The sequence below is a fragment of the Watersipora subatra genome, chromosome 5 (genome assembly GCF_963576615.1).
Source record: "Watersipora subatra chromosome 5, tzWatSuba1.1, whole genome shotgun sequence".
In the NCBI taxonomy this organism is placed as follows: domain Eukaryota; kingdom Metazoa; phylum Bryozoa; class Gymnolaemata; order Cheilostomatida; family Watersiporidae; genus Watersipora; species Watersipora subatra.
The window spans coordinates 35,056,781-35,071,479 of NC_088712.1; the positions used below are offsets into that span (position 1 = coordinate 35,056,781).

Consider the following 14,699-nt stretch of genomic DNA (forward strand, 5'->3'; position numbering starts at 1 on the left):
CGATTCGGTAGCAACTGTGTAGCTAGTGATAGAGCAGCAGACATGTCAGAGAAACCATGACGATCAGATAACGGCAGTTGGTACTCATCTTACTTCCACCCATCACATCACAATATCGTTGAAAATTTTGCCTTATTTCAAACTTGGTAATTTCTACTTTGGTTTTAAACGGCTGCATAAACTATGCCCAGAATATTTGTATTTATCTTTACACACATTGCAAACAGGGTTTTCTATTCTGTGACACCAACATACTAGTATGATACTACATTTACTATCATAGGTTTCAGTTTATGAACTTTCTGTCACTACAACCTTCAATTCAATTTTTCGACTTCTCCGCAATACTATTAGATTACCAACTTTTAGAATACATTTTTTCAACTCACTCAATACCTCCTGATTTCTGCCATTTCATTTGTTTTCTTGTTTTGGCATGTAACGAAAAACATAATTTTGTTAATGATTATCAAAGCCAATAGAAAACTATACATAATTTGATCTAACTATAATTCATCTATTCCCTTATTTCATTGTCTAGCAATCGGATGATGAAGGGAATGCAGACGTTACGTTACGTAACATAAAGAGCCAAGAGTCTACCACCTTACAGTCTGACATGCATCCTGTCGCATCACGTGTCCTGACTCAGTGGTGTGAGATGAGCTGGTATAGTACTAGTACATACATGTACTATGAAGGCTAAGGCATTATAAAGTCATGGATACACAGATTCCTAGCAACCTATTCAAGTTTTGGTGGCACGCGTTAACAAGTTCACTGAACACCCTAGTAGGCTAAAACTAAAAAGCGGTTATAAAACTTGGCTGTCAGCCTAATTAACCAATCGTTTCCACAACTGCACATGTACTGAGTACATGTTGGTTGAAGCTCTCCATAACAACAGAGTGAATTAGCTTCATTGGTCAACTACAATACCATAAATAAACATACACTATTTAAACGACTTGTTTACACAGTTTGCTGGAAAGCGTTCAGAAATGTACTTGATGGCCAAAGACAAATATGCAGTTAAAGTTTGCCAGCTCATTTCAAGCTATCTTGGATGAGTTAAATTTAATGTAAAAATTTGGCGTAAAACAACCAGAAAACAATGAAAGCCTATTAGACTTCAAGGGCAGTTCTATAATATATAGCTTAGCAATTATCTTGCCAGATTGATTGAGGATAATAAATATTCTAGCTTCAAATTTAGTTAGATACTAGAAATTCTAGTACCAGCTAATCCCGTGAAATGACCACTCAATCCGAATGACCTTTCATATTCAAATACTACGATGCAGCAGGTTTGTTTTAAAATGTAGTAATGGAGAAACATAGTCATACCGACCATAACTAGATCCCCTCTACTAGCTACGACATGTAGTGATAGGATACAAGGTGAGCCATCGGGCAAACAAACCATGGTTTTTGACATCCACAACTGTCAAACTGAGAAATCGATATTTGCAAAGAGCCACCTGTATGTCCGGAAATCAGGAAATTAAAGTAGTTTTAGCTATTTCCTTTGTAATAGTTCCGGTGAAGTACTAGATTACCAAATACAATGGGTGGTTTCAGTATGTCCCACAAAGTAAAGAGTCAGTTACAAAGGATTCAACTAATTGTTAGAAGTTAGAATGAACATGACATTCGCTATTAAAAGGCAGTCGGAAGGAATTTGGGCTTTGGTTTGACTGCCAAATTCTTTATGACAGAAGGTTTATTTTCCTGAAATTGAACCTCAAAAAGCTGTTCATAAGGCTGGTGTCTTAGACCTAGCGAGACTGTTCAAACTGGGTCAAACTGGTATATTTTACTCGCTCATACCGGTTCATACTGGTTCATACAAGTTTGTAATGTCGTTATTACTAGTTCATACTAACTCATACTGGTTCATGCTGGTTCATAATGGTTTATACTGGTTCATACTGACTCATACTGGTTCATACTAGTTCATAGTGGCTCATGCTGTTTCATACTGGTTCATGATGGTTCATAGCGGCTGTTTACTATCGCCATGTACTACCGTTTACTACTACTAACTACTGCTTACTACATTATACACAAAGATAGTTTTCAGCGAGCGACAGTAACATTGTGAAACGTTTTTGCATTTTGGTCATTTTTGTGTAAAAGGTGTATGATGCAGACGGAAGTGTTCGACAATTCGACTTTTTCTACCATAATAACTGTTGTTCATTCATCAATTTCTTTCAACATTTCTTTTCCTTTTATGTGGTTTTCTATCATGTTTGTAAATGAGAAGCCTCTTGACAGAAGCTCCACTTCTGTCAAGAAAAGTCATCTTTTTATGTTTTTTTTTAAAAGTTTGACTTGCAACAGTTATTTGATATCAAAAGATTCAGCATGTCTTACTCTGCTGTGTTGTAGGTACAAAATATGTCAAAATGTGATTACAAGTTCTTAAAAACTCAAAAACAAACAGTTAATCGCCGCCATCACAAAAACGCCGTAGGGTGGAATCTCTTTATTTTAATGACAATCTCAAACATCTTGGTTATTGTTTTGACGCGTGATGTTATCATGTGAATTGATAACTTTTGAGATTAGTTAATTTTAACTAACAATTTTTAAAACTTCCTATTCATCTGAAGGAAGAATTTATGGCTAGCTCAATCTGCAAGATGAGATCACAAACTGATTGGTATACTTCTATAATAACTACTGCACAAAACTTAATGTGAGACATAATATATGACACAAACCTATTCCATATTTGGGAAATCTGCCTCGAACTTGCGTTATGATTATCCTACATGCTGGGTAAACAAAACACACATTATAGGGCTATATGAGGGAGAAAATAGCAGAATATCAGCCAACAGATGTGTTTTTGCTTTGCATTCACACATTGGTTAATTGTCAGATTTACCTGCATAATTCATATATTTATTCTTTGCAGACGAAAGGACCTCTTTATATTACAGCTTGCAACTTACATTGCGAGCTTTTTGGTCTCAAAAATGTTTTTTTTTCTAACATTTAAATCGTTCAAATGGGATATCATGATTGAATTGTAATAAATAGATATCATATTAAAATGCTCACTTTTAATGGTTATGTTAATAACTCATTTATGAACATTAAAAACAATAAAAAAAATAAGTTTCACATTCTGAAATAAGTAAAACTGGGATAAGGGTATTTATTGTAGGTAATATTTGTTAGTTTGTCTCAAAACTATATAAAATTCTACATTCCATATCTCGTAGCGATCATCATATTTCGTTTGAAGTATAAAAACTGTATGGATTACAAATAAACTGGCAGTTTTTTAATCATCTCAACTCAAAATGCTTGCAATAAGGGAATAAATTTAAATGCACAGCGGGCTACATTTTAGGAGGGTGGATAGAACATACGGGTTTCAAGTTTGATAAAGCCATCCTTCTAATATTTTTCATAGGTAATACAATTTGACGAGTATTTACTCAAAGCATTACTAAGCGGTAATTGGTGCGGATCAAACTGTTCGCCTCATATTTCTTGCATAATAGTTGCCCACACGTACAACAAGCTTGAAGCAACAACATCCATTATTCTTGACAATGAACACCGTCGCAATGCGGAGTGCGATCGACCAATGAAGTACAATTCAGTGACAAATCATGCGGTTATTACTGTTACTTAGCAACGACAAAGCAAACGTGGTTTTTTGTCATCTTGCGCGTTAAAACAAAGTCTTAAACTATTTTAATAAAACGTTTACTTAACACTATTACAATAGCAAAAAAAATAAGTCAACTATTTAAACTAAACAATGAATGCTGCATCATTACATAATAATGCAATTATTCAATAAAATTAATTTCAATTAAAAGCTGTACGCGAAGGAACTACATTCCATAAGTTTTACGCTAACAGGAAATAACCGTCCAACCCATTTTGAAGCTCGTACCGCTCACCTCTTGATCGCTAGCTCCGTAAAACAGCAAATCCTTAAAAATGGTAAGCAGGTTCTTGACATCGGTTTTGTAATGTTTGGGCATAGTGGTCTGGAATATGTCTAGTTGGTTTTCTGAATGTTGCATGGTTTTTTGTGCGTATTTGCAGTTTATAGCGTTGAATGGATTTATTGGATGTCAATTTACTACCGTCAATGCGTTACTTATCGGCCGCAAAACTTAATTTAGTTTACAACTAAACATGGATAATATGATGAATTTAGATAAGCTTTTGTTTGTTGATATAATATCTGCATTACTCAATTTCTATTACGTAATTTACATATAAATTAGGCGTTATTTTTTTGAAAATCAATCACAAGGCAAACGCACATTTCAATTATGACGCAATACATGTTCAGAGTTATCAAGCAAACTAAATCAGCTATTCATTTTCTTTCTTTTACATGAAGAAACAACCGTCTACTATATTGGTTCGGTTCTTAACATCGGTTTGCAGAAAATACGTAGATAGTCAGCCTTGTTGGTCGTTGCATGTTGGCCATTTGTTTCTGAAAAATTATCGACAGTTATTTTAGATTGCTTGATTTGGATTCACTTTGTCCACTGAATAAGGATCGCGTGCTTATGACTTAATGCTTATGACATTTCGTTGGAAGAGGAAGTAGCCTAACCTGTTCGCAACAACAGTTTAGCAAACGGTAGTTAGTTTCATTTTGAAAGGCTACATCAAAAACAGAATAGTTGGCACCTCTCCAAATGTGATACAGTCTTCATGGTGTAAAAGGGTCAAGCAGTTAATAACATCGTTAAGATTTGAATACAAAATATGAAAAACCAACAGATAAATTATTATCAAAGCGATCTACCGCCCTTGGTATTTTATTCGCGTAACCATTTAACATACTTATTTCCTTTTACCCAGTATCTTATTATAATAAGACCCATGTCGCAATTAATCATCAGGCTTACGCACAGCTACTAATGATTTTATCACGCCAAATTACTTACAATATTTTTGTGCCAAAGAAATGTTACGAATAACTAAGTTATGCCAAGCGTATTTTGCAAAGATATCTACAGACTTTTTTCATTATTGAGCCAAATATATCTAATAAATAATTGCATTATTGACTTAATTATTACATGTATTTCTATATCTCAAATTGATGTTTGTTAGAGAACGGAATGATAGTGTTTGATCAGTTAATTTTATTCCCATGCTAGTATAACATGTGTTTTTAGATAGCTAGTATTTTTTATGTTACCATTAGTGTTTACTATTCGAAAACTTGCCAAAAACAATTGTCTACAGTATCATAGTTAATGAAGGGTTTTTCATCTAACTTTTACCAATGTGGCGGCGTGCATCAATCAATAAGGTATGATATAATGCAATCATACATACTTATATTCATCTGCTTTTGTGACAAGGTAGACTATTTTGTCCAAGTTTGGAAAACTCTTTAAACAAAAGAAAATAATGTGACTAATACATTATCATAGCATTGCAACTGGTGTGATGTTAGCAAACTCTCAGCATTCAGTAAAAATGGCTATTGCATAGAAAGCATTTTAATGAGTTTTTTTACGAGAAATAATCTAATTAGTCGGCAGGCATTCGTATAACTAATTCACACGCTATAACATATAGTTAGGAAGCTGACTATATACTCGGCTAACTAGGTATCGAGCACTGTTCATCACATTTTTAATGCACCCATCATTCACTTTCATGGAATTTGGACAACCTTTTTTAAGTAGTCTGATATTCATCACAAAAGCAATTCATATAGTTTACATAATGATTGGTGCGTTGTATTTGTACCTATTTTTGCTGACGCATTTCTTCTTTGAACTCTATTCAGGACTGTTGTGTAACATTATTAGCACTATTATATAGTTCTGAAACCGTCAAAGTTTTATCATATTTTTAGTTTCATTTTTGTATCAAACACATCTAATTATTTCAAAAATGGCGCATACCGCATCTCAGTTTTAGCCGCACTGAAAGTAATTGAGAAACGATAGTTAAACAAATTTTTTTTATGCACACATAATGGTGCATAGACATACATATGTTAAATGTATTTGTTAGTAAGGAAAGTTTGTATTGGACAGCATTTTAGCAATGTGGGATGAAAAGATCAAACAGAAAAACAACTCTAAAGCTGAATTTTGGAGTGACTGCAAGTATGGCTATGTTATTAATGTCAAAATTCTTGTATATTAGCCGACTTTCAAGTTTCTTTTATTGTCACATGTTCAGTGGATAATTGACTACCAAAACATGAGGACATTACATATGTTTGATCTGATATGTTCATCTGCACTTCTGCTCAGAACCAAGCATACTTGACGAATATGACTTTTTTCTAAAAGAAAACTACTTTTCTTAAAATTAGTTTTCTGTAACAATTTTTGTCAAATTTTCTGTCATTTTTGTAAACATTTGTTCAAATCTCCTTCATAAGATTTTGTAATACTGCCTTGTCTAGTCTCTGCTTTTTTGTGCTGCCCGGTTACATCTATTAAAGGTTTCAAATAGCATGTTTGGCTGCACTTCCTTATATCAAGGTCTGGTTAAGAATCAACACTCCTTATTACAGACTGTGGTTTCAGATGCATTTAGAGCTGGTACAGTCTTAATGCTTATCACCATCATTACTGACATAATGTCTCTTATTAGAGTCATCTATTTTGGCTATGTTCAAGGTTTTTCCATTCTTCGTCTAAGGGTTTTGATAGGCTATGTTGAGGTAAAACAAAGACAATGTTGTTAAGTAGTCTTATGTAGATTCACCGAATTTTTGGTCATTTGAAATATCAATTCTCTTGTAACTGGCCACAAAGTTCATGTACATTTCCCCCGCCATTTTACAAATAGCTGTGATTTGACTAGTCATGTTGATGATGCATAAAGAAATGCACAAACGACATATTTTGTTGCAGAGTGTAGCCATCAGTCTTATCAAATAAAGTCTAATATTTTAATATAGATGTAATCTTCAAATATATGAAGGCTATTTTGCAAAATATGTGTCTCAAAGTATTGTTACTCAACATATAATAACACAATTTGATGTTGTACTATAATGGTCACTTCCTGTTGAAGACCTGATTTAATGGTGTTGCAAAAGATGGCTTTTTGACTTTTTAGGCAGATCAATTGACCGAGGAACAAATTGCTGAGTTTAAAGAGGCTTTCTCCCTTTTTGACAAAGACGGAGATGGCACCATCACAACCAAAGAACTGGGAACAGTCATGAGATCTCTTGGACAAAATCCAACAGAGGCAGAGCTTCAAGATATGATAAATGAAGTTGACGCTGATGGTAAGACCGCTTTAAGTATTACAACCATGCCTCTTTCTCTGACGGTTGTTTGCAGCGGTATTCTGCTGCCAGAAAACTTACTTATTTTATTTGTTGTTGTATACCGAACTAAATGCCTGTTTGATTTGTGTCCATTATTTTAGTAGTTTGGATCATAGTAAATGCTGTCCAATAGACATTCTGTCGTTCATTAAATTCAAGATGGGCTCCAACTAGATGGGAGTTGTGCGCTATTCATTCCTGCTAGATAGCGCTTTGTTAATTTCATGAGTTCTACTTCGAGGTTGTTGTCGTTTGAGCATGCCATAGATATATAAACCTATATACAGTCAAACATGGATAACTCGCCCACGGATAGCTCGAACACATGGTTAATTCGAACGGTTTCTTTGGTCCGTTCCCACGTAATGATAAATTGCTATAGATAACTCGAACTCAACACTGTTAATTCGAACTGTTTTTTTGCCCAACGGCTACCGAAACGGTTGTTATCGCTTTAGAAAATCACTTTATTCAAAGCCATAGAGGTAAACCTCATCTTTTCGTAATTCATAAACGTCGTTATTACCACCATCGGCAAAATATTTTTGTCAACGACTTTTCTAAAGGTTTGGTAAAATTTGATTTATACTGCTATACGATGAATAGCACGGGCTAGCCGGGTCACGCGCGCAAGGATTTTCGCCACGCACATACAAAACAAAAACAGCATGTTGTTTTTGTTTTGTATGCGCGTGGCGAAAATCCTTGAGTGCGTGACCCGGCTAACCCGTGATGAATAGTTTTCCGACATTGATTCCGTGTTGAATCAACGTCGGAATGTTGAATGTTTAAAACGTCTTAAAAATTGTTGTAATTTAACGTATACGTTGTCTTAGCTAAAAAAAACTATTCATCGTTTGACCTAAACACAGAATACGTGTGTACATTCAATAAGTATCCATTCAAAAAGCGTGAGTGATATACAGTGTACCGTAAAACCTCGTAAAACTTTTAATTGAACAGCCTCGGAGTGTTGCTCTTAATGAATTCCAGGTAAAGTAAGGTAATTTTTGCATAAACTTAAAAAAAAATCGGCAAAATTGATCGTGGGTAAAACGCTCAAAAGAAAAAGATGTCTTTTCTTTTGAGCATTTCAGCAATGATCAAGTTTTGCCAATGCCAATTTTAAAAACGTCCTGGCAATAACATCACCTCAAACAACAAACCAATCTCAAGTGATAGAAAAATCTCTATACTTGTTGATAAAAACGTTTTAAACTTTACATTAGAAGCATTTAATTTGAAACGAGCCATTTGTGCTTTTGATTTATATTATAGTTTGTATATGTACATGTATCTACTAATAAATAAGTAAATACATGGACTTGTGACAGTGCTCTGATAACTTGAACGCTCTGATAATTCGAATACTTTCGCTCGGTCCCGTGAAGTTCGAGTTATCCATGTTTGACTGTATATCTATGGAGCATGCTAAGTATAGCATTGATACTGATAGTAATGTTTGCTTGTCTATTGACTCGAGTCACCATCGCTGTTCAGACTATAATTCTCAGGGGATGAAGGTATGATGTTGCATCTGGTCAATATTCATTTTGTTCGACGCAGTAGCTAATTTGAGCTATTCTTTTTTACTCGTGTTACATTGAACTTTACATACAACTTTACATTCTCCAAACAGATTAACTTCGTTTAGAGGTTTGACTGTATATTGTGTCAGTAGCAAGGTTATTAGTGAGTTAAATTAAGTTAGATTTGCTATGCGTCCTGGCTGATTAGCATTGAGGTTACGTTCTGAAGCATTAAAATTGCTCCATTAGCCTTATTGATCCTGTTTGTCGGCTTCTGTCTGTAAAGCTCAAGTTTGGTTTGCAGAGTCCCCAATCGTCCATGTCTCCGATAGTCATCGGATGCTATCTTACGATAGAAATTAACATGTTATATTTTCGTCCGTTACCAAATCTTCTCGATATCCTGTAGCTCATGCTGAAACTTGGTCTGTGACTGAGTGAAACTTGATGGCCAACTGATATTCTAATGTCAGTTAACCAACCTACTATTTTATAAAGGATTATAAACTGTTCCATAAATGTTTTAGTTTGTTTTTATTGATTGTGACTATGTAAACATCTGTTGAGGTTATATCCATGTTCATGCTTGCATAAATTTTCGGTACCGCTAAGCTAGTGTGAATGCATTTTGGGCTTGAAATGATCGACCTGCTTGTGATATTTTTGCTCGTCTTAGCCGCTGCTGAAAATAGTCAACCAATCAATATGAAACGCAGGATTTTGCATTGCATCTTGGTGCGTCCAATGAGCCTTCGATGAATTTGTTGTATTTTAAATGACCAAGATAATCTCTTCAATCTGATTGGAATGTTTTACTGTTTCACCAGCGATAGGTATCAAGTTGGTAGTTTTTGCAGTTGTTCACGAGAACTGTCCCCTAACAAGCAGCGATTAATGACACTGCCTTTGGAATAAGATTTAGTGTCAGAGATATCGCTTTTACTTGATTAGGGTTGTTTCAACCATTCTTCATGGGCAACAGTTCAATGTCGTGACAATTATGGCTGCCGAAGTTGATTGTTGCACCTCGGATGAGAGGGTATTGATTGGTAGTATCGTTGTGAAAATTGTAGCTAATGAAGTGCTTTGTGGCTAATGAGAAATTGTCAATGGTATCTGACATGAAGGGCTTCATAGATTTCTATACCTCATCTTACCAGCCTGTAGACACTACTAAAGCTACGTGAAGGCAGTGGTCTAAAGGCATGGCTACAAACGCACACACCTAGTGCAGATATTTAATATGGCTACACACTGCTGCCACCAAACGATGTGTTGTGTTGAGAAATAAATTTACAAATGACAGTTGGCTTCAGTCATGTTAAGACCATGAAGTCTTTGCTGGTTTGAGGTAGCGTCAGGATATTTGTAATTTAACATATATAATCGACGATTTGTAATAGCGTTTGCGCAGCTATTTGTAACGCTATATTTTGCTCATAAAACTAGTGCGATGAAACCAACCATATTTAAAAACTTCTAACTCTTGACTAATTAAAGTAACAAAAAGGGGTTTGAACATAGTTAATTACAAATCAACTATTTGCCATTCTCGTAAGCTGTTCCTATTTATACTAATTGTTTTCCTATTGTTACAAGTGAGAATATTATTGTCCACATAAAGTTGGTGTAAAGCCCAGTTGTCATCGGCATTCAAAAGCTGATCTTGAACACAACTTCCATGAATAAAATTGTATCGCGGTTGTAATGAACTATTTCAACGGATCACAGATGTGTCAACGGAAATACAGCGACATGTTAGTTTTAGCAATGTAATAGTTTTAACAATGCATTGCCGATACATTGACACATCTTGTATAAAATGCGTAGTAGGATTAGAATTATGTTGTTTTGTGTTTCGTATTGTAACCTTTTAGACTGCAAGGAGAAATTTAGTGTTTAACATTTGAAATATATTTGCAATCTAGTTCAAATGTTAAATACTTACAGTGACCTACATCTTAGGTTATTTTCTTAGGTTATATTGAAAACTGTTTTTGTGGGCTTCCTGTCTGTTGAACATCTTGCATATATAACTCAGTTCAATTTGTAAATACATTGTATTTATGCTTAATATGGATTATGTAGCCTGGATTATCATATTATAGATGAGTTAACTTCTGTCTGGGGTCGGCATTGCTTCTATATATTGTACATGTAGTATAACAATATGTTGAGGCAGCTGTCATCAGATCTCTCCGATGTGTGTCGATACATGATTTGTATTTTGGATTTTAGGAAATGGAACCATAGACTTTCCGGAGTTTTTAACCATGATGGCACGCAAAATGAAGGATACAGACAGCGAGGAGGAGATTAAAGAGGCATTTAGAGTGTTTGACAAGGATGGCAATGGCTTTATATCAGCTGCAGAGTTGAGGCACGTCATGACCAACTTGGGTGAGAAACTGACTGATGAGGAGGTGGATGAAATGATTCGAGAGGCAGACATCGATGGAGATGGTCAGGTCAACTATGAGGGTGAGTCGGTTGTAAGCATTTAATAATTAGTTATGGCAAATAACATGATTTAGTATTATAGCAAAGCTGTTCGCACTCTCACCGCACTGTCTTCGTTGATGCATTTTCAATCAAGTTATCTTAACGTCATTATTGCCTTTTGATGACACAGAATCCTTGCAGATCAGTTGGTAGAGCTAAATGAGATTTCCTACCCACCGCGTAATGACAATTTTATTTATTGTTAGTTGTTGAACAATCACGTCGCCTTCTAACTAGAATCTACTGATTTTTGTGCTAATTGGTTGATATGCTGGGTTTTCAACCAGTCACGTTCTTTCTATAAGTCAAGTACAAAAGGTTTTATTTGTACTGCTATAGCTTATTCAAAATTACGCAGCGCAGTGACCTTGCAAATCAAAGCAAACATTTCCTTTCAAGCGATGTAGATCATGATTTTACGGAGCGATTACATTCTCTAAAGCTCAAATAATTAGAAGTGCGACCATAAATGGTTTCATTACTGATCAGCTTTGTCTATATTACTCAATCAGCTTGCAATCTGCACTGACCATTTGAATTTTAACATTGCATTCTCAGTAGAACTCGAGGTTTATCTTGAATATAATTTTCAACTGTTAGAAAAAAGTGGTTAGTTTACCATTGACCACTGAAATAAAACATTTGTTAATTAAATGTAATTGCATTATTAGAAGTGTGTATCTTTTAATATCACTGTTTGCGTGTGACTTTCGCTCTAGTAATAGTTGTGCACTAACTCTCGCGTGAAAAACTTGTTAATCTACAGTCATACTTCAACTTACGAGCTTAATGCGTTCCGAGACTGAGCTCGTATGTCAATTTACTCGCATGTTGGTGCAATTAATTTATATATAGAACAATTAAATATATATTGATTGGTTTCCATACTCTAAAAAAAGGCAAATAAAACACTCAAAACAAGATGTTGTAACAGAAAGAACATGTTGGCTATTGTCCTTACGTACTACATGCTTTCAAAAAGCAACAAATAAAAAATAATGCAAGGAATTGTGATTAATTAAAATGTAAAATTAAATACATACAATAGCAGTTAACACTCGCATTTGCCAGGGAGGGAGATATAAGTTATCCTTCGTTACAACAGTTGACTTTGATAAATTTAGATTTTATCAAAGTGTTAAAAGACAAACTTAGAAGCAAACCTAAAAGCAAACTTTCATTTTCAACTAAACGTAATTAAAATTTCTTCGGCGTTCATTGTTTGAAATTTCTCACTGGTTAGCGAGAAATCTTTCCTTTTTTTCGCTTTCACGACTAGCCGGCCGTTTTAAGATAAACCTATCTAAGGACGTTTGCCTTTGTCGCCCTTGCAACATGTTGCGATTAGGACGAACACAGGTGTCGTCACAAATGGTTAACACACGATCACTAGCCAACTTGTCCGAATGTCTATTAAACAGTTTGGATAGATAGCGCCGGCCTTTTCACATTGCATCGTTTCAGTTACGCTGTCACCGGCCAATTGTTTGTCCAATGCCATCAGCGGTCGTGAAGATCGCTGCACCGTTTAGAAACTATGGCTAGTCCTTTTGCGAACTAAATGCCCTGAATATAATCCTTCTGTTTGATAATTATGAATGTATTTCTGTCATATTGCCGAGCTATCTGAATCACGCATACACATTTCGCATATTTTCCAATACTTTTCCGTTTAATATCGACTGTTATCATTTGCTTTTTCTTTGTATTATCTTTCATTTTACTGGCAAACTTTCGGTCTACGCACAGTACTTTTAATTCACATAATTCTGCACAGAAAATCGTGCACAAAAAAACACGGTACAACAGTATAACCTGAGCAGTTGAAAAATACAGAGTGATGCTGTTCTAATAAAACACCTCCGGCATACTTGGCAACTCACTCAAGTGCTCGTATCTCAAACATGGCTCGTATGTTAGTGCTAAAACTTGCTAGAAAGCTGGCTCGTATCTTAAGTTTCTCGTACGTTGGAGCACTCGTAAGTTGAAGTATTACTGTACTTGCCCTTCTGCCATTCAACGACTATTCCTTTTGGAGTTTCTATTTGACCAAAAGGACAAATTTCCCTTCTCATTGCAAAATGTGTGGAATTTTGTAAAAGTTGTGTCTTCATCATCACGCCTGTTCATCTAGTTGAAAAAGGTTCCAATCTAAATTCACATTACTGTTCATCGTTCTTTTTCCTTGTTGAGCACATCTTATTTGTTGTTCCTTTTCTATCTAGGTCTTACAATTGTCTCATTTACATGTCACCTCGTCACCTCATGGAGTTGTAATGTTTGTTTGATTTGCAGAGTTTGTGTCTATGATGATGTCCAAATAGTTATACCGGTAATAACCCCCTGTTGGCTGTGTGCTCGAACTACAATTCACTCACTGCAATAGTTAGGTCTGCCGACCGGTTCTCTCTCCAACCTTGTATAGGCTCTGCTCGTACTTGCAGTTGTGCGAACTTACATAACGCATTCCTATGCTATAGCAGCTACTTACCACCACCTGGTAGCTTCATCGATTTGTCATCTCTGTGGCCATAGAGCATTTATTGTTGGATATGTCATGTTTATTTTCAAATAAAGCTAGCAACCATCATTATTTTATATTTCAAACTTGACATTATCTGTGTTTATTAATATTTAAATTTCATACTTGTAATTTGTCGTTTCATTCTATTTTCTCGGTTAGTGTTTATCGGATGGTGATTTTTGAATAGCTGCCACAATTATTTTAGTAAGATTCACTAGATATTGTATATTTTTGAATTCCTCACCCTGTTGAAAAGATGGTCAAATGGTTTATTAATATTCACTAAATATCAACAAAATAAATTAGCGCTTATATGATAGTGGTCTTCATTTCTGGCAAGATTTACGACAGTCTGGTTGAAGAAAAAGTTATGGCTATTTTGTTGTTTCAATGTTCGTCCTTTTCCTGTTAACCTCTGTCACTGTCATCCTGTTTGAAGCTGGTTGTTGGTATCTATCTGTATCTACACCCCCTTTCCGCTTAACTAGGAGCCCCTCCATTTGTTTTGGTGTATGCATGTCTACTAATCCCTGTGGGTTAAAGATTAACAGCCCAAACAACTAACACAGCATCATGTTTGGCAATGTTGTGGTTGTCGCACCTAACCATAACACCTAAAACCATTTTTTGCAGAGTTTGTTAAAATGATGATGTCTAAGTAGCTGATGCTATGGCTTTATACATACTAGATGCTCATAGGAGCCATGAAGCCACCATCAGCAAGGCTATCACTGGAGGCATTGCTTTTTATGTTTGTGTAGCTGCTTATTTGCTAAATCTAACTGTTATTAAGTTGTCTTCTCTCTGTTGTAAATGGTAATGCTGGTATGGGAGGACA

The 14,699-nt window shown here is 35.3% G+C and overlaps 1 protein-coding gene across 1 annotated transcript; it reads left to right on the plus strand.

Annotated features, from left to right (window-relative positions):
- Positions 1-3,875: 3,875 nt before the first annotated feature.
- On the plus strand, positions 3,876-14,178 carry LOC137396935 (calmodulin). Its single transcript, XM_068083226.1, has 4 exons — positions 3,876-3,972; positions 7,090-7,264; positions 11,074-11,316; positions 13,633-14,178. Exons 1-4 carry the CDS (start codon positions 3,970-3,972, stop codon positions 13,659-13,661), a joined length of 450 nt encoding a protein of 149 aa, XP_067939327.1. The 5' UTR covers positions 3,876-3,969; the 3' UTR covers positions 13,662-14,178.
- The last annotated feature ends 521 nt before the right edge of the window (positions 14,179-14,699 follow it).